The sequence below is a fragment of the Pyrus communis genome, chromosome 14 (genome assembly GCF_963583255.1).
Source record: "Pyrus communis chromosome 14, drPyrComm1.1, whole genome shotgun sequence".
Taxonomy (NCBI): Eukaryota; Viridiplantae; Streptophyta; class Magnoliopsida; order Rosales; family Rosaceae; genus Pyrus; species Pyrus communis.
In genome coordinates, this window is record NC_084816.1 from 12,390,301 (window position 1) to 12,414,447 (window position 24,147).

Below are 24,147 nucleotides of genomic sequence, written 5' to 3' on the forward strand. Positions count from 1 at the left end.
TTAAGATAACGGGTTGGGTCAGGTATACACGTGGGTAAACACGATACACGATAAGCAGAATATTATTTTTATAATTTTATAACCCTCAAAAAATACTGTCATAATTATATACATTAATTTTACAATTTTATACCCCTAAAAATTATAATAAATATATATATATATTAAATTAACTATAAAATTTATAATAATTATAATAATTATATATACTATAATAATTATACCCCCAAAATATTAAGTCTATCTATACTAATTATATATATATATATATATATATATATTAAATTTTATAAAAACTATAATAATTATTAATTAATAATTTAATATGCATGATCATGCATTGCATATTTGCATGATTTTGCATCCATTGAAATTTGATGCGTCAGGACTCATATGTGATTTGTTTCCATTCTCAAATTTCAATAATCAATTTCTTGCCATTGCCATTTGCCAACTTGCCGCCCTTTTTGAAAAAAAAAATGGAGGGAAAATGAAAATGTTAAGAAAAGTTGAAAATAAAACAAAAAAGTGAGGGAATTCAATTAGGGAAAGATGTTGGAGGGAAAAGTGAAAATGATAAGAAAAAGTTGAAAAGGAAACAAAAAAGAGAGGGAAAAATGAAAATTAATAGAAGTGGTGAATCTAAGTATAAATAAACTCTAAGTGTTAGTCAATCTATCGTTTTACGAATTCTCCAAAACTAATTTCAACGATCCAAACCGTCAAAATTGTTTGTATATGCTTGGAGATCACATCAGCAAAAAATCACAAAAAAAAAACATTCAGAGATCAAGTAAACGGGACAAAGCTTTTCAACGGTTATAAATGAAAAATCACGATTTAACGGTTATTTTAACTCCGATTTTGATGATTTTTTATAACTACACTCCTTGACCCTATATGAATACAATGAATGAATTCGATATTCAATTTAAAATATTTACACAAGTGGATACCACAAAATCTTATGTTATACTTAATAAAAGTATAAATAAACTCTAAGTGTTAGTCAATCTATCGTTTTACGAATTCTCCAAAACTAATTTCAATGATCCAAACCGTCAAAATTGTTTGTATATGCTTGGAGATCACATCAGCAAAAAATCACAAAAAAAAAACATTCAGAGATCAAGTAACGGGACAAAGCTTTTCAACGGTTATAAACGAAAAATCACGATTTAACGGTTATTTTAACTCCAATTTTGATGATTTTTTTATAACTACACTCCTTGACCCTATATGAATACAATGAATGAATTCGATCTTCAATTTAAAATATTTACACAAGTGGATACCACAAAATCTTATGTTATACTTAATAAAAGTATAAATAAACTCTAAGTGTTAGTCAATCTATCGTTTTACGAATTCTCCAAAACTAATTTCAACGATCCAAACCGTCAAAATTGTTTGTATATGCTTGGAGATCACATCAGCAAAAAATCACAAAAAAAAAACATTCAGAGATCAAGTAACGGGACAAAGCTTTTCAACGGTTATAAACGAAAAATCACGATTTAACGGTTATTTTAACTCCGATTTTGATGATTTTTTATAACTACACTCCTTGACCCTATATGAATACAATGAATGAATTCGATCTTCAATTTAAAATATTTACACAAGTGGATACCACAAAATCTTATGTTATACTTAATAAAAGTATAAATAAACTCTAAGCGTTAGTCAATCTATCGTTTTACGAATTCTCCAAAACTAATTTCAACGATCCAAACCGTCAAAATTGTTTGTATATGCTTGGAGATCACATCAGCAAAAAATCACAAAAAAAAAACATTCAGAGATCAAGTAACGGGACAAAGCTTTTCAACGGTTATAAATGAAAAATCACGATTTAACGGTTATTTTAACTCCGATTTTGATGATTTTTTATAACTACACTCCTTGACCCTATATGAATACAATGAATGAATTCGATCTTCAATTTAAAATATTTACACAAGTGGATACCACAAAATCTTATGTTATACTTAATAAAAGTATAAATAAACTCTAAGTGTTAGTCAATCTATCGTTTTACGAATTCTCCAAAACTAATTTCAACGATCCAAACCGTCAAAATTGTTTGTATATACTTGGAGATCACATCAGCAAAAAATCACAAAAAAAAAACATTCAGAGATCAAGTAACGGGACAAAGCTTTTCAACGGTTATAAACGAAAAATCACAATTTAACGGTTATTTTAACTCCGATTTTGATGATTTTTTATAACTACACTCCTTGACCCTATATGAATACAATGAATGAATTCGATCTTCAATTTAAAATATTTACACAAGTGGATACCACAAAATCTTATGTTATACTTAATAAAAGTATAAATAAACTCTAAGCGTTAGTCAATCTATCGTTTTACGAATTCTCCAAAACTAATTTCAACGATCCAAACCGTCAAAATTGTTTGTATATGCTTGGAGATCACATCAGCAAAAAATCACAAAAAAAAAACATTCAAAGATCAAGTAACGGGACAAAGCTTTTCAACGGTTATAAATGAAAAATCACGATTTAACGGTTATTTTAACTCCGATTTTGATGATTTTTTATAACTACACTCCTTGACCCTATATGAATACAATGAATGAATTCGATCTTCAATTTAAAATATTTACACAAGTGGATACCACAAAATCTTATGTTATACTTAATAAAAGTATAAATAAACTCTAAGTGTTAGTCAATCTATCGTTTTACGAATTCTCCAAAACTAATTTCAACGATCCAAACCGTCAAAATTGTTTGTATATGCTTGGAGATCACATCAGCAAAAAATCACAAAAAAAAAACATTCAGAGATCAAGTAACGGGACAAAGCTTTTCAACGGTTATAAACGAAAAATCACGATTTAACGGTTATTTTAACTCCAATTTTGATGATTTTTTATAACTACACTCCTTGACCCTATATGAATACAATGAATGAATTCGATTTTCAATTTAAAATATTTACACAAGTGGATACCACAAAATCTTATGTTATACTTAATAAAAGTATAAATAAACTCTAAGCGTTAGTCAATCTATCGTTTTACGAATTCTCCAAAACTAATTTCAACGATCCAAACCGTCAAAATTGTTTGTATATGCTTGGAGATCACATCAGCAAAAAATCACAAAAAAAAAACATTCAAAGATCAAGTAACGGGACAAAGCTTTTCAACGGTTATAAATGAAAAATCACGATTTAACGGTTATTTTAACTCCGATTTTGATGATTTTTTATAACTACACTCCTTGACCCTATATGAATACAATGAATGAATTCGATCTTCAATTTAAAATATTTACATAAGTGGATACCACAAAATCTTATGTTATACTTAATAAAAGTATAAATAAACTCTAAGTGTTAGTCAATCTATCGTTTTACGAATTCTCCAAAACTAATTTCAACGATCCAAACCGTCAAAATTGTTTGTATATGCTTGGAGATCACATCAGCAAAAAATCACAAAAAAAAACATTCAGAGATCAAGTAACGGGACAAAGCTTTTCAACGGTTATAAACGAAAAATCACGATTTAACGGTTATTTTAACTCCGATTTTGATGATTTTTTATAACTACACTCCTTGACCCTATATGAATACAATGAATGAATTCGATCTTCAATTTAAAATATTTACACAAGTGGATACCACAAAATCTTATGTTATACTTAATAAAAGTATAAATAAACTCTAAGTGTTAGTCAATCTTAAAAACAAAAACTCTTTATCCTTGCACATTTAATATTTGTAATAGATTAGTAATGTATGTATTATTTTTTTTATTAGGCTTTCATTTTCGAGTGTAGATATAGTACTTGAACGAGAAATGTTTTAATGTTTTCAAGTAATATTTATGTCGCAATATGTGGTATGTGCAAATTTTAAAAAAAATATATTTTTTTCTTAACGGGTCATAATGGGTCATAACGGGTCGGGTCACTTTACCCGTTGGGTAAAGTGACACGACCTGTTAAGGACCCGTTAAGATAACGGGTGTGACACGACACGACCCGTTAAGATAACAGGTGTTACACGAAAACGACACGAACACGACAGACACGACCCGTTTGCCAGGTCTACAACAGGCTATGTAAATAATATATAAAAATTGCCAAAGAACTCAAAAAGAATACGTGAAACCAAACACTCCCCGACTCCCACCAAAAAACAATACAATAATCAACCAACCTAAATAAAAACCAAAGAGAACACAGATTGTTCAATTCTTCTTTTTTCGTTATTTAAAACCAAAGGAAATATATGAAACACGCTTGTGTTCAATTACACATATCCAATCAAAGAGAGATTTGCCTGCTCCTTCACTGCAGCTACTTTAATTATTGTTTAACTAACTAATTAATTAATTAAGCTTCAAAATTCTTGTAACTTGAAAGCCGTTGTTTGACCCATTCAGCTTTGGCTTACTCCCCTCTCAGTCCTCGCTATAAAACCCGCCCTTCACACCCTTCCTTGTCACATCTCAACACAAAAACAACCTCAAAACCTTCACTGCATTTTCTCTGCATCCAATCAGACCCAGAGAAACTAAAACTACAACAATTATTCTTTTTTTTCTTTTCACAATGAGCTTTTCTGTACCGGCTGTCGATCATGGCGACGGAGCTTCAATCTCCTCCGTCCATTCCGACATCATCACGGCTCACATCCTCACCCGCCTCGACGGCCAGACCTTGGCCTCCGCCGCCTGCGCTTCCTCCGAATTACACGCCTGCTCCGCCGAAGAAAAACTCTGGCGGGACGTCAACACCACCATGTGGCCTTCAATAACCGATCCTCGAGTCGACGACCTCATTTCCACTTTCCCTGCCGGTCACCGCTCTTTCTTCTCAGACTCGTTCCCGCTCCTCGACTACTCCCCCTCCCAATTCGTTTTCAGCCCATCGTGTCCCACCACGGAGTTAATCTCCGCCGTCGATATTTTTTACAAAGGCCAGGTCATTTTCTCGAAAGTTCAAGAGTCCGAGACCGAGTCCGGGTGGTTCCTCTGCTCGCCCTTCCGAGTTGACTTACTTGACCAAAAAGAAACCGTCCCAACACCAATCCGACATGTCGGGGAAGACCAGAAGTTGTTGGAGCACTTGGAGGACAACTTGAGCCTGAGCTGGATCGTGATCGACCGGGCCCGGAAACGCGCGGCGAACTTGTCGAGCCGGAGGGCGGTGACGGTGCAGCGGCACTGGCTAACGGGGGAGATACAGCTGCGCTTCGCGACGATTTTGGAGGCAGAGAAGAAGGGGGAGTATGTGCAGTGCGGGATGGTGGTCATGTGCAAGGGAAGCGAAGGAGGGGAGCTGCACGTGAGAGAGGTGAGCATGAAGGTGGAAGGAATGGAGGGGAATCACTTGAACGGGAGGGAGAGTTTGTTACTTCTGCAGAGGGCGATCGAGGGAGGGAAGAGGAGGAAGGAGGTAAACGGGAAGGCGAGATTCGATGAGTACTTGGAGATGAAGAGAGAGAGGAGAGAGAGAAAGGAGAGGAGAGAGAAGGCTTTGGACATGATCTGCATTGTTACTGGGGTTACTATTTTGATAGCGTTCTGGTCATTTGTCTTGTTCAGATAGTCTAAGAGATGATGATGATGATGGTGATGATGGATGATGATGATGCTGGTGGTGAAAAAACCGATGATGATGAAACCCAGAAAATCAAGGAAACAGTTGGGTTTAAGTTACTTTACTGTTAATTACACAGTTTAATTAATTCTTTATACCAAAATGTATAGAAAAGTTCATACAATGGAGAAGCAGAATGGGATTTCGATTATAATAATTTGTTTATTTATTTGATCACAAATGTGATTATGTAGTGTGGCTCTTTATACACCATTGAATTGGTTCAAATTAAGTATATGTGGAAGATGTGTCTCATTACAAATATTTTTGAGCTAGTTAATAATATGGCACTACCTGCTCATTTGAGCTCATTCCATAGCAAAATTTCATGATCCAAATCGTTTGTTTCAAATATCGGCATTCAAAATGTATGCTTGCAAAAAATTAGTGACTATACATGCAGCCATGGTCGAGGGTGTTATTAGGGTCCTTTCAATCTCATAATTCAACTCGATACAATTTGGTTGACTGAAAAAATCAATCTTTATATTTGAACCCAAGTATGAAATCGCAATGTTGATTTTTCTTCAGTTTAATTTATTAAGAATAAAAAATGTTTAGAGTTTGTGAATGAGATAGTATATATTAAGTTTAGTACATGTGGAGGTGGAGGCAAAATTTACGCATACAAAAATCAAGTCAACTCAACTCAGCCAAGCCACACAGAGTCAAGTTACACACACTCTCTAATTGACAACCAACGGTGTTTGATGTTTTAACATTATATAATTTAGCACCACTTTCTTGCATCCACATTTCCTTATCAAAATCTAAACGAGTAAAGATTAAGTACTCATAGCCCTAAAGAAAAGACGAATAAATAAAGGCTTTCTCAACGAGGAAGCAATGGCCTACGGCCTATTGGGTACAACCATCCCAACCATTTGTGTTTCCTCTTGTTAGGTTTGGATAAGTTTTCTGTGGTCTCACTTTAAGCATGACTTTCAACATGAAAATAAATGACATCTTGTATGAGTGTTTTGCATTAGGCATAGAAGTCTTACAAAGTCTTCCCACTATATACATAATCTTTATATATTTGAGTTTGATGCTTACATTATGGAAATGTTATGATTTACGAGAAATACTTGCAACATAAAAATAAATGACATTTATCTACAATGCAGTCTGACTGATCTAAAAAGAGAAATGTTAGTTTGTTGCCATATGTTTTTGTTGATCCATAATTAATGACTACCACGTACTTTAAATGCGAGTCCAGTTCGACTAGCAACTAAATTATTACTAGAAACAAAAATCCTCTTTTCTTTTTCCAAATTTTTGTTATCGATTGGGAATACATCATCGCTAAAAAAAATAATTGATTATTCAAAGAAAGCGGCAATGATAACCTCAATGTTGAAGAAGTCTCTCACTCTTTGAAAAGCAAAAATGTATGCATCTTCATCATAGCACGCATATGAGTGTCGTTATACCAAATATTAAACTCATCATCTTAATCTCTTTGCTACATGCTCCAAATATATCCATTGAAACATTTGCTGGAAAAAAAAGGGATCGACATATATCCGCGTCAACTAGCGAGAATAAAAACATGCACGTTAATACATGTCTATCACATCAACAAATTTTCCAAAATGGCTGGCGCACAACATTTCAAGCAGCCGCATAAACTTATGAACAATCCATTTCCGATAGATGTATATCCATGTTGGAAATTCCAAGTCTCTGCGGATCAGAGCTAATAGAAAAGCAACAATTATTCAAACAGTCTACTATTCATCAACAGTAAAAGCAAAGCATTTGCTTTCCCGTGCTTTTAATAGTAAAGAACTCAATCATCTAAGTTATCCAACTCTTATTTTCCAAGTCTATAAGAGAAGACTCCGAAGACGGAAAAACAAGTTATTTTCCATATATTCTGTTCAAATTTTCTTTGAGTTCTCATTGTATTCAAAGAAACCATAAATTGTAAACACTTTTATTTTTAGAAGAAGGATGCATGTTGCGGATGCAAGTTTCCACCGTCTCTTCCTTTGACAAAAATGTACTTACAAAATAATAACACCTAAGATTAAGGTCAAAAGCCTCATGCGCCCACGATAAATTTTGGGGGGTTGGGGGGGGGGGGGAGGGGAGGGGCTTTGACCAAAGAATCTCCGATGTCAAATTTAGAATTCTGAGAAGAATGTGTTTGAGTGTTTGTGGGTAGCGAAATGCCTCTTGAATTTTGGAGATAAATGGAGCATTTATAGGTGAAAAGGAGGAAGTGGGCCGGCCCTAGGGTGGAATTTAGGTGAGAATATTCCATAATATTTGTGTAAATAAATATCTTGGAGTAATTAGGTAAATATCCTAAATAAATGGGATTAGGATTACTTACTTGAAAAAGGTATTATCTGATTGGGAATGTATTTATGAAAAGAATAAGGGATTATTCTATCATAAAAACTGTTGACTTTTCATACAGACAAGGGTACCTTGAGTAGTCGTTAATCTCGGCCTGCTCTACCTCAACTATGCATGGTGAATGAGACTGCTCCCTACTTATTTAATAGGGCCAGTCTCGTCTTAATTGGGGAACAATCGACGTGTCAACTTCATGATTTTTGGGATTATTTTTGGCTCCACAAATGCCCCCACTTGTTGGGCTGCTCGCAGGAAAAGGTAGGAGGTGTAGGAATCCAAAGCTGCAATGGAGTTTGTGTCCCAATTTGATGTAGATTCCCTTTTTGACTTGGAATTTAAATTTTTCTAGGAAAGGGAATGTAATTGCCACCAAAACCTATTTAAGTCTGCGTCTGCGTGTATGGAGTGCAAATAAAACCCCGCAAGAAAGAGAAAAAGCCAAAGGATATTTGTTCTCCCTCCCCTAGCAATCTTCTTCTCTTGCCTATGCAAAGAATTGTGTTCCATTGCTTTTCTTCTTTTCCAAGGTAAGAAAAAAAATTAGTTTTCTCCTTCTTCTTGATTTTGCTGAGCCTCGGGGCTAGAATCTTTGGCTTGATGTGGGTTGAGGACTTGGAAAAAGTGTAGGTAGCGGCTTGTTGTGCTATTGCTGCCGTGGTAGCTTAGTTGTTGCGGTTGGTATGTTACGGCTTGGCAGGCTAGGCCAGGTGCATGGACTTGGGTGCTGGGGCGCCGGTCATGGGCTAGGGCCTGTGCAGCAGTAAGAGATGCAAGAGAAAGAGGGAGGAGTAGGGGCGCCAGCCCCCTTTCAGTTGGTTTGGGCCGCAAGGGAAAGAAAGAGGTAGGTAATCCTAGGGCACCTACCCATTTGCCTTGCAATGTGGTCATTTGGGCTAAGCGTAAGAGACCAGGACGTGTGGCTTAGCATGGCTACTTTGCTCATTTAGTCTTGGTCTTATTTTTTATTTTTTATTTTTGTTTCTCCTTCGAGTAGCCTTCTAACAAATTTTCATTGCGCCGTTGTAGGATTTTTTCTAACATGTCTTCCTCGAGCCACAAGAATGATGAATTTATTTCACCATTGTATCGCCAGGGCAGATCTACAAGTAAGCTAGGTTACTTCGGGGTTGCTAACATCAAGGTAGGTTTCAATGAGTAGTTCAAAGATTCCCTTAAGATGTTTAAGCATGCAATTCCGTTTGGGGTTTGCGTGAAGCGAGTCAAGGATGGTAACAGCCGTGAACTGTGTGGCTCTAGGAAAGCTATCAATTCCACCCTTAGTACTTCAAGTTGGGGTTCACCGTTCCTATGCCTCGGTTCTTCCAAGAGGTGATGTGCTTTATAAAGTGTGCTCCTACTCAGTACTCTCCGAATACGATCCACGCAATAGTGGGGTTCCACAACTTAAGCATGTTCTTTGACTTGGACCTGACTGTTAACGAATTTTGGTACTTCTTTGACATAGGTCACATTGATGATGTTGGGCAGCTGAGGACCCATCATAGGCTCCTCGATCATTCGAGCAAAAGAGATCATGATTAGGCTAGGGAGACCCTAGAGATTAGCGAATAGTAGGAATACGACTCCTTGCCTGGGCTGCGCATTCCGACTGCTTTCATCGATGGTAAGTAGGCTACTTAGTCTTTAAACTACTTTATACTTTTGGCTGAACTGCCTTCTGATTTTTTTCTCTTCTGTTTATGTAGATTTGGAATTCGGTTCAACTCCCAAGACTTCTCCAGACATGAAGAAGGTGCACATCGCTTTTGAGATTCCTGCTTAATATCAAGGGTAAGGCATTCGCTCGTCTAATCGTTACCATAGAGCCTGTTGCTAGTAGAGGCGGGAGAAAGAGATTTTTGTTCCCTGTTCTATAGCCGTCAGTAGAGAAAAAGTCGAAGATCTCTTCTGCTACTCGCAAGGGTTCCTCCACAGCTAGAAGGCTCGTGGTTGACTTAACTTATTCTCTGTGAAGCCTACTGCTCCTAGGGTTGCTAGAACAGTTGCTAACAGGATTGCACAATATATGAGTTCTGTCGTGCCCTATATGCCTGGTTTTATTCCAAGACAGCCTTCCGTGCCCAAGATCGATCCGATTCTAGAGGTACGTGTAGTGACGAAGAGCGAGGATGGCGATTCCACTGCCAATGTGGTGTTATGGCTGACTCTTCTTGTTGAGAAGGAAACGTCTGCCTATATGAGCAACCGTGAACAGTTTGCTAGACCAGCCTTAAGGGAGTTTTTCGACATCCGTGCGTTGTTGAAGCCCGATCTGCTTAAAGACATTAAAACATGTGTCAAGTGTGTTGATGGCTTAAGCAAGGTTATTGATTCCAGTTTCTTCGTAAGGCGTGAAACTTACTCATAGAAGGGTTCCCTGCTTACTATGATGCAGAAATTTGTGATCTTGGCAGATGAGTACATGCGTATGAAGCAGGATGATGCTGAGGTTGCTAAGGTGATAACGACAACTATGGTAGCAGAAGCTTGCTCGGCTGCTAACAAAATTAAAGAGTTGGGGTTTGAACTTACCTTTTTGAAAAGATTTGATGTTTCTGACCCCATTGCTTAGCAGCTTGAGATTGCGCGCCAAGAGATCAGTGACTTGAAGTATGGCGTTGCAGAAAAGGAGATTGAAGTCCAACTGTTGCTAATGCATGACCTTAAGCACGCCATTTCAGAATTTTGGTCTGCCCGTGTTGCTAAGGATTTAGAGCTACTTGCCATGCATAATGACTTTGTTCGACTCAAGAAGGTTGTCAGTAGACTTGAGTCCAAGGAAGTGGAGCTACAAGAAGTGTTGTCTACTAGCGAGAACCTAAAGAATGAACTGGATGAGTTGCAGAATGCTCGTACTGATCTGATTGAGGGGAATAAGCAACTGAATAGCGAGAAGTCCAGTCTTGAGGTTGTCCTTGCCTAAGGTTAAGCTGACTTCTACAAGCTTGGCTATATAGATCATTTCATTGGTACGCCGTCTGACTACGCCTTCTCTGATAATGACTTTAAGCTTTTTGCTAATTTTTTCAAAGGATTTGCTTAAGTTTTCCTTCGAGATGGCCATTGGTGGAGCAGTTGAAGATCAGGCTACTGAGGTAGGTGCGACCAAAGGTGGTGCTACCTAGGCAGAGGCGGCTAGTGACAATGTTGCCAAGGATGGGGCAACTGTAGATGAAGTGTGGGAGGTTAATACTGCTGGGAACGATTCGGCTGCTGAAGATGTCCAAGTTGTTGATAAGTAGTATTTTCTAGATAAACTTTAGGATTTACTTTATTTTCCTTTCTTGCTTTGTTTTTTTTTCTTTGCTTGCACTCTGTTGGCCTTTGTGCCAATTTACCAATTTGCTAGAAATTAATAAACTATTTTTCTTCGTTTTACTTTATCTTTGTCTCTTTGCCTTGCTTTAAGCTTTAGCTGTACAATAAACAACTGAGCAAGCTGCTTTGAACAAAGCAGTTAAGCCCATCTTCATTGCTTTAGGCACCAACTTCGGACTGTTAGGTATGGGTCTTCGCTTGCTTGAGGCATATTTTGAAACTTCTAACTTGCAGGGCCGAACAACATCTGTAGTTGCATGTTTCATATCGGTGGTCCACTAGATCTTTAATCACAAGGTTTTTAGTGAAGTGCGCTACTTTTTAATAAACAGATGAGCTTGCATGATGTGGCTACCGATCTAGGCTTAGGACCTCTGCAAAGCTGTTAACTAGAAAGTCAGCAGCTAAACGACTTACTTACAGAAATAGGCAAGTCTGCATGATTGCTTGGTTGTTAACTTTGATCTTCTAAGACGTTGAACTGTTGAGATTTATCTAGCGTTATTGCCCTCTGACCATTGACAGCTTAGCTGGTTGTCATTTCTCGAATCCTTTGAGCTGCATGGCCTGCATCACAACATACAAAAGATTGCCGGGACACGAAATTCACTACCCTTTCGTATCAAAAGTGCGTGGTTCTATGGAAATTTGTGGGCAGTGGTTTGAAAGAACACTTTGCACTTTTTGTAACCAATTTTGTAGGCTGTATAGCAAGTAGCACAAAACTTTAGGAATTAGTGCAAACCTAAAGGGTTGTTTTGCGCTAGGTAGTGCATATGCGCGTTAACATGTTAACTTTTCACATAATTGTGCTATTGTATGGGTTTATGATGCTAACTGCTTGAATGGTGTATCGTATGCAGTCTTCCAGGAACTGTAGGCTATTCGTTGAATTGGCAGTGGCTTTAGGTTCCTAGGAATCTTCCAAAGACCATAAGCTACTCGTTAAATTGGCAACGACTTTAGGTTTCCAGGGATACGCAGAGATTGTTAGTTGGTCACATACAAGGTGCTCAGCTTCTTAATCTAGTTGGTTACATCAAGGATACTTAACCGTGTGAAGCCCATGTGTGTAGCCAAAGCTAGAATTTTGTATCCTCACAGAGATCACCTATATGTTGCACCAAGGATGCTCAGCTGCAAATGTAGGCAGTTACATCGCAGATGCTCAAAAGGGATATGCCTCTAACAGGTAGGAGAAATATTATTCCATAACACGAAAATCGTTAGTTGGCTATATACAGGATGCTTAGCTGGGGGTTGCCATCAGGTTGTCATATCAAGGATGCTTAATTTGCGGTGCATCTTCATGGGCAGTCGTCTAGAGGGCAACCTACGCTACGTGTCTCTTTCGTCTCTGAGGCTTAAGTCATCGCAGATCATGTCAAATGGCTAAAATCCTTCAATCTAGTTAAGCCTTGAAAAAGACCATTGCGGCTATTTATAGGGATGCTGACGCAGACCATTGTGTTCTAGTGACACTAGAGTAGCTCGACCTATCCACATCTGGATATTCAAAGTGCGTAGTTTGCCCTCTCCTAGGGGGAGAGCATGGTTGGTCCCTAGGAAGGGACATAATTCATATGATAGCAGGAGTAGACAGTTGTTGCAAATACGTAATTGAGCCAAGTGATGAATAATTTGAGATCTTCATTGAAAAATGAGAAGAAGGATATCAAACTTAGTTTAAAGGTAAAAATTATGTAAAAACTAGATAATCCTCGGCTTGTGAGGTAATGCTCGTTCAGTTGCTTGAGTCTTCAAGCTTCTTTCGTTCGAGCAGAGCTCAAGGAGAAGTAGGAGGTCATGTGTAGTACTTCCGCAGGTTGTAGGCATTCCACTGCTTGTTGATTTCTCTGTCGTTCATGGTAGTGAGGGTGTAGCTACCTTTGTCGCCTGCTCTGCTAACCTTGTGCAGAACTTCCCAAATATGATTCATCTTTTTGGAGTTTTCTCTTCGGGCAACGATGAATGTTTTTCTTAAGACTAGATCTCCAGGCTGAAATTGTCGGATCTTTGCCGTTTTGTTGTCGTTGGAAATGAGCTGCTGCTAGTAGGCTGCAATGCTGGTGATGACTTTCTTGTGTTCCTCCTCTGCCAGATCTAGATTTGTGGCCATCTCTTTTCTTTTCTTCTCCAAAGTTGGCAGTATGGTGCTGATGCTCAACACGATGACATTGCGAGGGATGGTTGCTTCTGAATCGAATGCCAATGAGAAATGAGTCTCATTGGTTACTCGTCGTTTGGTTATGCGATACCCCCATAGGACATCAGGAAGTCTGTTTGGCCACTTTCCCTGCTTGTTTGTGAGGGATTTCTTGAGGCAGTCTAAGATTGTCTTGTTGGATGTCTCCGCCTGCCTATTGACTTGGGATTATTTTTAGCTTCACAAATGCCCCCACACCTACTAGGCTGCTTGTAAAATAGGGTATGAGGAGTACGAATCCAATGCTGCAATGGAGTTTGTGTCTTAATTTGATGTAAATTCCCTCTTTGACTTAGAATTTAAATTCTTCTAAGATAAGGAATGTAATTGCCAGCAAAACCTATTTAAGTCACCATCAAGCAGGGGGTTAAATAAATTTTAAGTGCAACTAAAACCCTGCAAGAAAGAGAGAAAGCCAGAGGATATTTGTTCCCCTCCTTTAGAATCTTCTTCGCTTGCTCTTGCAAAAAATTGTGTTCTGTTGCTTTTCTTTTTTTTCCAAGGTAAGAAAAATTTAATTTGCTCCTTCTTCTTGATTTTGCAGAGCCTCGGGGCTTGAATTTTTAGCTTTACGGGGGTCGAGGACTTAGGAAAAGTGCATCCGCAAGTTACTGTTCTGCTGCTGCCGTGGCAGCTTGGCGATTGCAGTTGGCGTGGCGCGGCTCTACTGGTTGGGCCAGGTGCGACTTAGCTGGCTGGGCCAAGTGCATGGACCTGGGTGTTGGGGCACTGGTCTTGGGCTGTTGAGCTCAAGCCTATGTAGCAGTAAAAGATACGGGAGAGAGAATAAGGCGCGGGGGCGATAGCACTGGGGTGCTTACCCCTGCCTTACAATATGGGTTGTTGTGCTCTTTAAGCTGAAACGAGGAGACTAGGCCATGGGTCTTGGCATGGCTGCTGGACTCCTTCAGTCTTGGTTTTATTTTATTTTATTTTTTATTTCTTCTTCGAGTAGCCTTCTAACAATTTTTCCTTGCGCCGTTATAGGATTTTTTTCGAACATGTCTTCCTTGAGCCACAAGAATGATGAATTTATTTCATCGTTGTATTGTTAGGGTGGATCTGTAAGTAAGTTAAGCTACTTTAGGGTTGCTCACATCAAGGTAGGTTCTGATGAGCAATTCAAAGACTTCCTTGAGATGTTTAAGCATGCAATTCTGTCTGGAGTTTGCGTGAAATAGGTTAAGGATAGTAGCAGCCGTGAACCGTGTGGCTTTAGGAAAGTTAACAAGGTTCCACCCCTATTACTTTGTGTTAGGGTTCACCTTTCCCATGCCTCAATTCTTCCAAGAGGTGATGTGCTCCATGAAGTGTGCTGCTGCTTAGTGCTTTCCGAATGCGGCCCACGCAATGGTAGGGTTTCATAACTTGAGCAAGTTCTTTGACTTGGACCTGACTGTCAACGAGTTTTGGTACTTCTTTAAGATAGGTCACATTTATGGTGTTAGGCGGCTAAGGACTTGCCATAGGCTCTTCGATCACTCAAGCAAAGAGAATCATGACTGGACCAGGGAGACCTTAGAGATCAGCAGAGAGTGGGAATCCGACTCCTCGCCTAGGCTGCACGTTTCGACTGCTTTCATCAATGGTAAGTAGGTTACTTAGTCTCTAAGCTGCTTTATACTTTTGCTAAGCTGCTTTCTGATTTTTCCTCCTCTGTTTATGTTGATTCGGAGTTCAGTTCAACTCCCAAGACTTCTCTAGACATGAAGAATGTGCACATCGCTTTGGGGATCCTTACAGAATATCGCAAGTGGCTTTGGCTACTCAGTTTTCTTTGTAAGGAGAAAGGTGGGATACCCTTGCAAAAGGAGATTAAGAGGATCAAGGGTGAGGCATCCGCACATCCGATCGGTACCGTGGAGCTTATTGCTAGTGGAGGCAGGAGAAAGAGTTCTTCATTGCTTGCTCGAGAGCCATCAATGGAGAAAAAGCCAAAAACTTCCTCTGCTACTCACGAGGATGCGACCACTAGCCCACCGCCCGACTAATTCTAGCATCTCTTAGAACCTTGATTACATTGTTTAGTTTTCGAGGTTTACTTCTCTCCTTTTTTGATAAATTTTTTTCTTACTCCCTTTTGTTAATATAGCAGCGTCTTTGGTATGTTTTGATGTGTTTTTAGTCAAAGTTCCTATGTATAATAGAAAAGGATAAATTTTGCATTACAATTAAGGTGAATATACCACCAAATGTAAACCATGCAAAACATGTAGTTGTCATTACCAGCTAATTAATCATGTGGAAAATGCGTCCATTTTGATTTTTCCGTGACCCTTATGGATAAGAACTAAACTTACACATCTCTTATTCCCTTGCCAATATTCTCAAATTTTTTTCCCAAAAAAAAAAAAAAAAAAGGTACACACCTCTTAATTAAACTATTCAACTTAAAATCTTTAAAAGTTGTCATATATGCTTGTCACAGTCGAAACAACAAATTGTTGAAGTAATTTCTTTGGAAATAATACATGAGTGCATGTAAGTTGGGTGGCGTTAACCAGTAAGGTTGTTGCATTATATTCCACAAGGTACGTCTTCGTTTGATTTTTGGCACTAGTGAATTGCACGATAATGGTCATGGGCAAGCTAAAATTCTGTGAGTCTTCCTGATCCCCAGAAGGGTGAACTACCGTGACGAAACCACCAGTTGGTCTCTGTAAAAAAAAAAAAAGAACAGAAAAAAAATCAATCCCAAATCCTATCAGGACTTAACATAAAGCCGCCAGAACTATTTAATCTTTTTCTATTAATTTGGACTAATCTATCTCGTGCCTTTCGATATGTTTCGAACACTATTGATTACTCGCCTAAGCGGGATAAACACCATCGGTTTTAATTTGTGAATGACACAGATGGAACGACAAATTGTTGAAACCCTTTTTTTTTTATTTTTTTTTATTTTTTATTTTTATTTTTTTTTTATTTTCTATTTTACATTTGGTAACTGAGGATTTTCTAATGAAATGACTACAATGTGAAGAACAATAACTAACCAATAACTTCTAAAAAATATCTTGTGTTTTCTTGCAATATCAAATTGGCTTGTTCTGCATTAACTTTGGCATCCGGTTCATCGCTTTTCCGTAGATGCTCCAAAAACTCAGGTATGGCCTTGAGTCATTACCTTATGGGAGCCTATACTTCATATGGTGTATTTAAAGAGCAAAATGTATATTGTACAGTTGTTAAATAGTTAGCTATAATTAGTTGTGGTTGTTAGGGACTCAATTGTAATTAGTTACAACTATTAGGGTATCAAGTGTCATTAAAATATCATGTATATGTATATATACTATTGTGTACATTGAATGAAAGACAGGTATCTCGCCACCACCTCACGGCTTCTTGATTTTCCAATCCTATTCTGCTTCGATTCTCTGTGAACATCTTGTTGGTTTCTCCAATCAACATCTCTATTCTTCCTGAATCTTTAATCTTGAATTGTGTTTAACAATGGCGTCTCCATCCAATTCGTCTTCCTTAATCCTTAATTCCTCTATGTTAAACCGTAATTCATCAAATTCTTATATCTCTTTCACAATTCAAAACATCAGAAGCATGGTTCCAATCAAGCTCAAACGCTCCAATCATCTTCCATGGCGTGCTCTTTCTACTCCCATCTTCAAGTGCTACAAACTCATTAGTATCACCGATGGATCTGAGCCATGTTCGCGGCCCTTGCTTCCCAATTGATCTCTCAATCCTGAATTTGAGATATAGTATGAAAAAGATCAAAATCTCTTGATCTGGTTGAACTCTACTCTTTCTGAAGAGATCATACCTTTCACTGTTGGAGTTTTAACATCTCGTAAGCTATTGATCAAGCTTGAGCAAAGATTTGGGTGAGTCTTTGATGCTCAGATTAACTAGCTCCATTCTCATGTATAATCTCTTTTGAAAGGTTCTTAGTCTATCTCTAAATATTTGGAGCAAATAAAAGAAATCTCTAATTCTTTGACAGCCGATGGTGCTTCGGTGTTTGATCGTGATCTCATCGCTGCCACACTTCATAGTTTACATGATGATTTTGAGTCTTTTATTAATTCAATCAATCTTCGTTTGTCTTCCATAACTCTCGATGAACTTCATGGTCTTTTTCTCACTAAAGAACTCTCTATGGCTCGCCACAAGAAATCTAATACATCAGCTGCCACTGAACCTTTTCAGGCCTTCTCTGTTCAAGCTCTGCCACCGTTACTTCCCACACCAACTCAACCTCAAGCTTATGCAGCTTAGCAGCAACTTCTGCAACATTCTTTTCGTTACAACTCTAATCGTGGCTGGACTAACAATCGCTTCAACAATCATAGGCGAAATCACAATTTCATCGGCAATTATCGTGGCAATCACTCTAATTTTCATGGAAGTTATCAAGGTTCTCAATCACAAGGAAACTCTGGATCTAAAATTCCTTGTCAAACATGTGGTTCTACTAGCCATGAAGCCATTGATTGTTTTGATCGAATGAATCCATATATTTTGTCAAGGTTCCTCCAACTAAGCTTGTTGCAATGTACACTCAATATTTATCCAAACCAACTCCTTTTTGGATCTTTTCCTATGGTGTAACATCCGGCATCATCAATGATATCTCTAACATCACATCTCATAATCCTTATATTGGTGAAGATAAGGCCTATATCGGCGATGGTAAAGGGTTGTCTATTCACCATGTTGGCTATTCTTCATTAAGTACACATAAAACTTCATTTAATTTGAACGATGTTTTACATGTTCCTCAAGTAAAGCACAATTTGTTATATGCCTATCAATTATTCAAAGATAATTATTGTTCTTTGACTCTAAATCCAAATGGATCCATTGTCAATGATCATTTTACTGGAAGATGCTCTTGTGGGGACCAGTTAGAGATGGTTTTTATCCATTGCAAGGTACTCTTGCACTCAAACCACAATCTCTGTCAACTTATGTTGTTGTTAGTAATAAAGGTTTTGTCAAAGTCTGGCATAGTAGGCTAGTGCATCTAGATGGATTGTTTCTCCTCTATTTTTAGAAGGATTATTTTTGCAAAGAAATTTGCAATGCAAGGCAAGCATTATGTGGACTTTTTTTGCTCTAACTATGCCATTGCAAAGAATCACAAGCTGGGCTTTTAACTTTCTAGCTCATCTTCTGCTATGAGTTTATATTTAGTACATTGTGATGTATGGAGCTCAGATGCTGCCTTTTTTGTATGTGGCTACAAGTATTACTTGTTAATTGTTGATGATTTTAGCAAATACACAGTTATTTCCTCTCAAGGCCAAATCTGATGTGTATTCTACTTTTGTTGCATTCGAAACATATGTAGAAAATTATCTTGGAAATAAAATAAAGTGTTTAAGATTAGTTCAGGGAGTGAATTTATAAGCAAATCATTCACTTCATTTCTTAGTTCTCATGACATTTCACACCAACTCAATTATCCTCACACACCTAAGCAAAATAATTGTGCTTAAAGAAAGCACATACATTTAGTTAAAACTACAAGAACATTGTTAGTAGCATCTAATGTTCAACATTTGTACTGGGTTGAGGCCATTTCCACTACCATTTATCTCATCAATCGGTTGCTAATTTCTGGTTTAGTTTATTCACCATAGGAAATCATATTTCATTCCTCACCTGATTACTCCAAACTTAAAATATTTGGTTGCGGCTGCTTTCCATGGTTAAAACCATATATTTAATCCAAATTAGAAGGTAAAAGCAAGAAGTGTGTCTTGGGCTATAGTTTACAGCACAAGGGTTATAGATGCCTTGATCCAGAGACACTAAGAATGTATATTTTCAGATGTGCAGTTTGATGCATCTACTTTCCCATTTCTTTCATCTATGTCTGCTACTACTACAACTTCATCATCACAACTTGAGTCTTCTCAAATTGATGTGGAATTCTCGGCATTACACAAAGCTTCATCTCAATCTACAAATCATATTTTCTCTTCTCCCAATTCTAATCATGTGCATTCTTCAACTACATAACAATTATAGTTCTTCCTCTCTCAGAACAAACTATGCATGATCCACCCTCATCATCTCCTACTGCTTCAGAACATGTTGTCTCAGATCATGTTGCCTTAAGATATGTTGTTAACACACATCTCATGATCACAAGATCTAAGGCAGGTATTTTCAAACCTAAGGTCTTCTCTGCAACAAAACATCCTTTACCATCCTTTGTTGATTTTGTTCCATCAACTTATCTACAAGCTTCTATGTACTCTAATTAGAGATTTGCTATGCAAAAAGAATTTAATGCCTTGCAAATCACACGAACTTGGTCATTAGTTCCTCTTTTTGCCACTCACAATATTGTTGGTTGTAAATGGGTTTTCAGAATAAAAAATAAATAAATAATTTATATAAAAATGAATAAATAAATAAAAATTGATGGTGCTATGGACAGATACAAGGCTAGGCTAGAAGCTAAAGGTTTCCATTAACAAGAAGACATTGATTACCAGTCTAGTGGCTAAACCAGTAACCATTAGGATCTTGTTAACTTTAACTGTTCGGCTTTATTGGTTTCTAAATTAATTAGATATCAATAATGCCTTTCTTCATGGAGATTTAAAAGAGGATGTTTGTATGCAACAACCACCAGGGGTCATTAATTCTGACTTTCTTCATCATGTCTACAAGTTAAGGAAGTCTTTGTATAAGTTAAAACAAGCTCCTAGAGCTTGGTTTGATAAATTGTTTCAAGCTCTGCATAACTTTGCTTTCAAACAATCCTCTTATAATGCTTCTCTATTTGCACTCAAAGCTCTCGTTCTTGTCATTGTCTTGCTGTATGTGGATGAAATCTTAGTTACAGGACCAAATGCTTTTATTTATCAAAAATTCATTCACAAGCTCATCCAAGTCTTTCTAGTTAAAGATGTAGGACCACTACCTTATTTCTTAGGCTTAGAAGTCAAAGCAAGTACTTGCTTGATCTTCTTACCAAAACAAATATGCTAGGAGCAAAACCCTGCACTACACTTCTTGGCACAACTAAACTTGACCACAGTAGTCCATTCTTGTCCAATCTTGCTAAAGACGAGTTAATTGTTGGAGACCTTGAATACCTCACTTGGACAAGACCTGATCTTTCATTTGTAGTAAATTATGTATGCCAATTTATGCATTCTCCTAGAGAATAACGCATACAGATAGCCAAAAGAATTATCAAGCTTCTTAAAGGTACAATTACTTATGGATCATGGTTCAAAAAGGGTTATCTTCATCTCTCTGCATATTCAGAAGCAGATTAGGTTGGTTGTACCTTTGATAGAAGATATATGAGTGGTTTTTGCATCTTTTGGGGTAATAAACTCATTAGTTGGAGTGCTAAGAAGCAACCAACAGTTGCTAGATCATCTAAAGAGGCATAGTACAAATCATTAGCACACACAGCTGCTGAAATCACTTGGATTTGCAAAGTTTTCTGTGATATTGCCTTCCCATTGTCCAAAATTCCAACTCTTTGGTGTGATAATCTATTAGCCATTTCTCTTGCTTCAAATCCAGTTTGTCATGCTAGGACAAAGCATGTTGAAATAAATTACCATTACCTTCGAGAATTGGTCCTAGCTAATCTTATCAAGGTTTGTTAAGTTTGCAGCCAAGATCAGTTGGTTGATATTCATACCAAGTCCTTGTCAAAGAATTGGTTCATATTTCTCCCATCCAAGCTTCCACTTGACTTTTTGTGAAGAAGAAAATGTATTTTATCCTATCAAGTGTATATTAAGCAGGTGAAATGGCATCTACTTGATCAATGGCTAGCGTCTACTAGCAAATCTAGCCTCTAATAGAAACATAAGTACCTGCAATAATCCTATGCTTGTAGCTAGTTATATGATATGTATGATGACTAAGTGGTGAAAATAAATCACCAATAGCCTCAAGATATCACTTAAGTCTAACTAGAAATTAGTCTCCTCAAAGACCATCAATAATAATAATATGCGTCAACATATAATAATTTAAAATATTTAGTTTTAAAGGATCCACTCACAAGTAATGAATGCATCCTTCCTTGTTAAACTCCTTGGCTGAATTTTTTTTTTTAACCTCAATTAAACCTGTGAATTAATTATAAAGCTGAAAATAAGCTTTACAGACATTCTATGGAAAATCGTCTAAAACTACTATTTAGACATCAAATTTGTACAAACAGAGGGCACCACATGATTGAGAACATCAAAAAAACGCTTAGATAGGTATCGGGTTCTGCACGCATCGCCACACACGCTATTATCCACGCGTTGCCACGATGGTGTCATGCAATGGGAAGACGCACCACCGTGGGGTTGCTGTCATCTTTGCCACGCACCCCCGGTCGCCGGTGAATGTGATTGAAGAAAACAGAATATACTTGCTAGGAGGGAATATGACGTCAAATCTAACGGTGTCATTGCTGTCACCTTTAAGTTCAACGTAGACTACTGGCGCCATCGTCGGAAACTACAAAAATTGCAGATTACGGTTAGGCTGGTTTTGAAGCCCGAATTTGATGGGTTTTTAGTCCAAACTTAGCCAAAATCATCCCAAGAGACTAGAAAACTCACCTAAACACATATTAGGGCTAGTGGGGGTTGAATCCACCTCGGAATCGCTCGTCGAGTTTCCTCGCGGGATTCTGGAAACGAAAATCGAGAGCATGCATGTTAGTTTCATTGAGTTTTGTAGCTCAAAATTCACCCAAAACAATATTAACAATTACTTGGGATAGGTTTTAGCTGGACTCGAGCATCGCCGATCACAAACTTGTCAGAGTTTGAGCTTCCATACTAGTCAAAGTTAAAAATGAGACACAACTTTGATGTGATGCATATTGAGAAAATTTGAGTGATACATTGGTGGGGAAAATTCTAGACATTAAAGGAAAGTCAATGGACACGGTCAAAGCTCGCCTCGATTTGAAACAAATAGCATAAGTAGACCCTTGTGGCAAAAGAAACTTAGTGACAAAATGAGAAAGGGCCATTGGTCTGTGACAATTAAACCGGCGGGGAAGAAAGAGTTTTTAAAGTTTTATTCTTCTATAAAGTTTCCAGAAGGGTATGCTTCCAATATCTCGCTTTGTGTGATCCGTAACCCTAAACCCTAAGCCCTAAATTAGGTTGGTTTAGGTTAGTTTTGGGAGACGAAAATCGTGTTTCGCCACCTAAATGATCTTGGCATGACGAAATTTAATATATTTGTCTATTGGATCTTTACGCGATGAATTTTCAACTTTTGTTGCTTAAACTTCCCCTAGTTATTATTTTCAAAATTTACGATTGCGTCGTGCTAGGCTATTACCAACGAAGTTTTATTGAGCATAGTAATCACAAAAAACAAGCCACATAGATCAATTATTATTATTATTATTATTTTTTTTTTTTTTTAAAGTTTGTACATATTATGGAACTATTAGATGATATTCAAAGTACATAAGTGATATAATGTGATTTACATACTAATGACATTTTATTATACATACTAATGACCATACTTTGACCCTAAGATTACTCGCGCTATGATATTACCAACGACATTTTATTATACATACTAATGACCATACTTTGACCCTAAGATTACTTAATCATACTCCTCGTACATTAAGAGGTACCTTTGAAGTTTGCAAATGTTACGGCCCAATTAGAAAATGTTCAAAGTACATAAGTGATATAATGTGATCGACATTTGAAAAGTAGATTTTAAAATATGAGGTGCTCAAGTCGTCCACTGCTTCGGTGATCCATCCATAGCTGACTAGCCATTTGACACTCCCGCAGCATCAACAGTTGAGGGAGATAGATCGCATACAGGTGGTAAGCAAATTTAGTGTTTAACATAAAAGATCTCATGCCAACAAGATAAATAGGTCGCAAATGAAACTTCTCCACTACTCGAGTTTGAAGCCCTTCTCTTATAGGTTGAAGAAGCGAGAAGTAAAAGTATATTATTTTAAACTTTCAATATATAGTGAATTTTATTAAAATTATTTTATTATTTTTCAACATAATCAAATAATCTTAATTATTTTTTTATTATGTATACTCAAATCTATTGAGTCGGTCTGGTAAGCTTGAGCTTTGGTTAAGTCAATAAGAACATGCTATGTAAATAATATACAAATAATTGTCAAAGAACTAAAAATGAATACGTGAAACCAAACACTCCCCCCGATTCCCTCCCAAAATCAATACAATAATCCACCAACTTAATAAATAAATAACCAAATTCTACAATAAAAACATAAAGAATAAACCAACTAGCACACATTATTTTGTTGGGGATGGGAACACAATATTTAAATCTTATTTAATTTTAATTTTTGGTCGAAGAAATCTTATTTAATGTAAAAACTGAAATTAAAATGAAATGAAATTAAGGAAGGTATGAAACACGCTTGTGTTCCAACTCCAAAATATTAAATTACACAAATTTAATCAAAGAGAAGATTTGCCTGCACCTTCACTGCAACTAGTTAATTAATATTAAACTAATTAATTAAGACTCAAAGCTTGAAAACAGTTATTTGACCATTCAGCTATGGCTTACTCCCCACTGTGAAGTATAAACCCAACCCTTCACACCCTTCCTTCCTTGTCACCCACTCAACGCACA

At 37.3% G+C, this 24,147-nt stretch overlaps 1 protein-coding gene across 1 annotated transcript; it reads left to right on the forward strand.

Moving 5' to 3' along the window:
* The first annotated feature begins 4,505 nt into the window (after positions 1-4,505).
* On the forward strand, positions 4,506-6,050 carry LOC137716470 (F-box protein At2g27310-like). The gene has a single exon (XM_068455930.1). It carries the CDS (start codon positions 4,596-4,598, stop codon positions 5,592-5,594), a length of 999 nt encoding a protein of 332 aa, XP_068312031.1. The 5' UTR covers positions 4,506-4,595; the 3' UTR covers positions 5,595-6,050.
* The last annotated feature ends 18,097 nt before the right edge of the window (positions 6,051-24,147 follow it).

Bases quoted from the DNA above. Each gene is read 5' to 3' on its own strand.
- LOC137716470 (XM_068455930.1), top strand. From the start codon at position 4,596: ATGAGCTTTTCTGTACCGGCTGTCGATCATGGCGACGGAGCTTCAATC.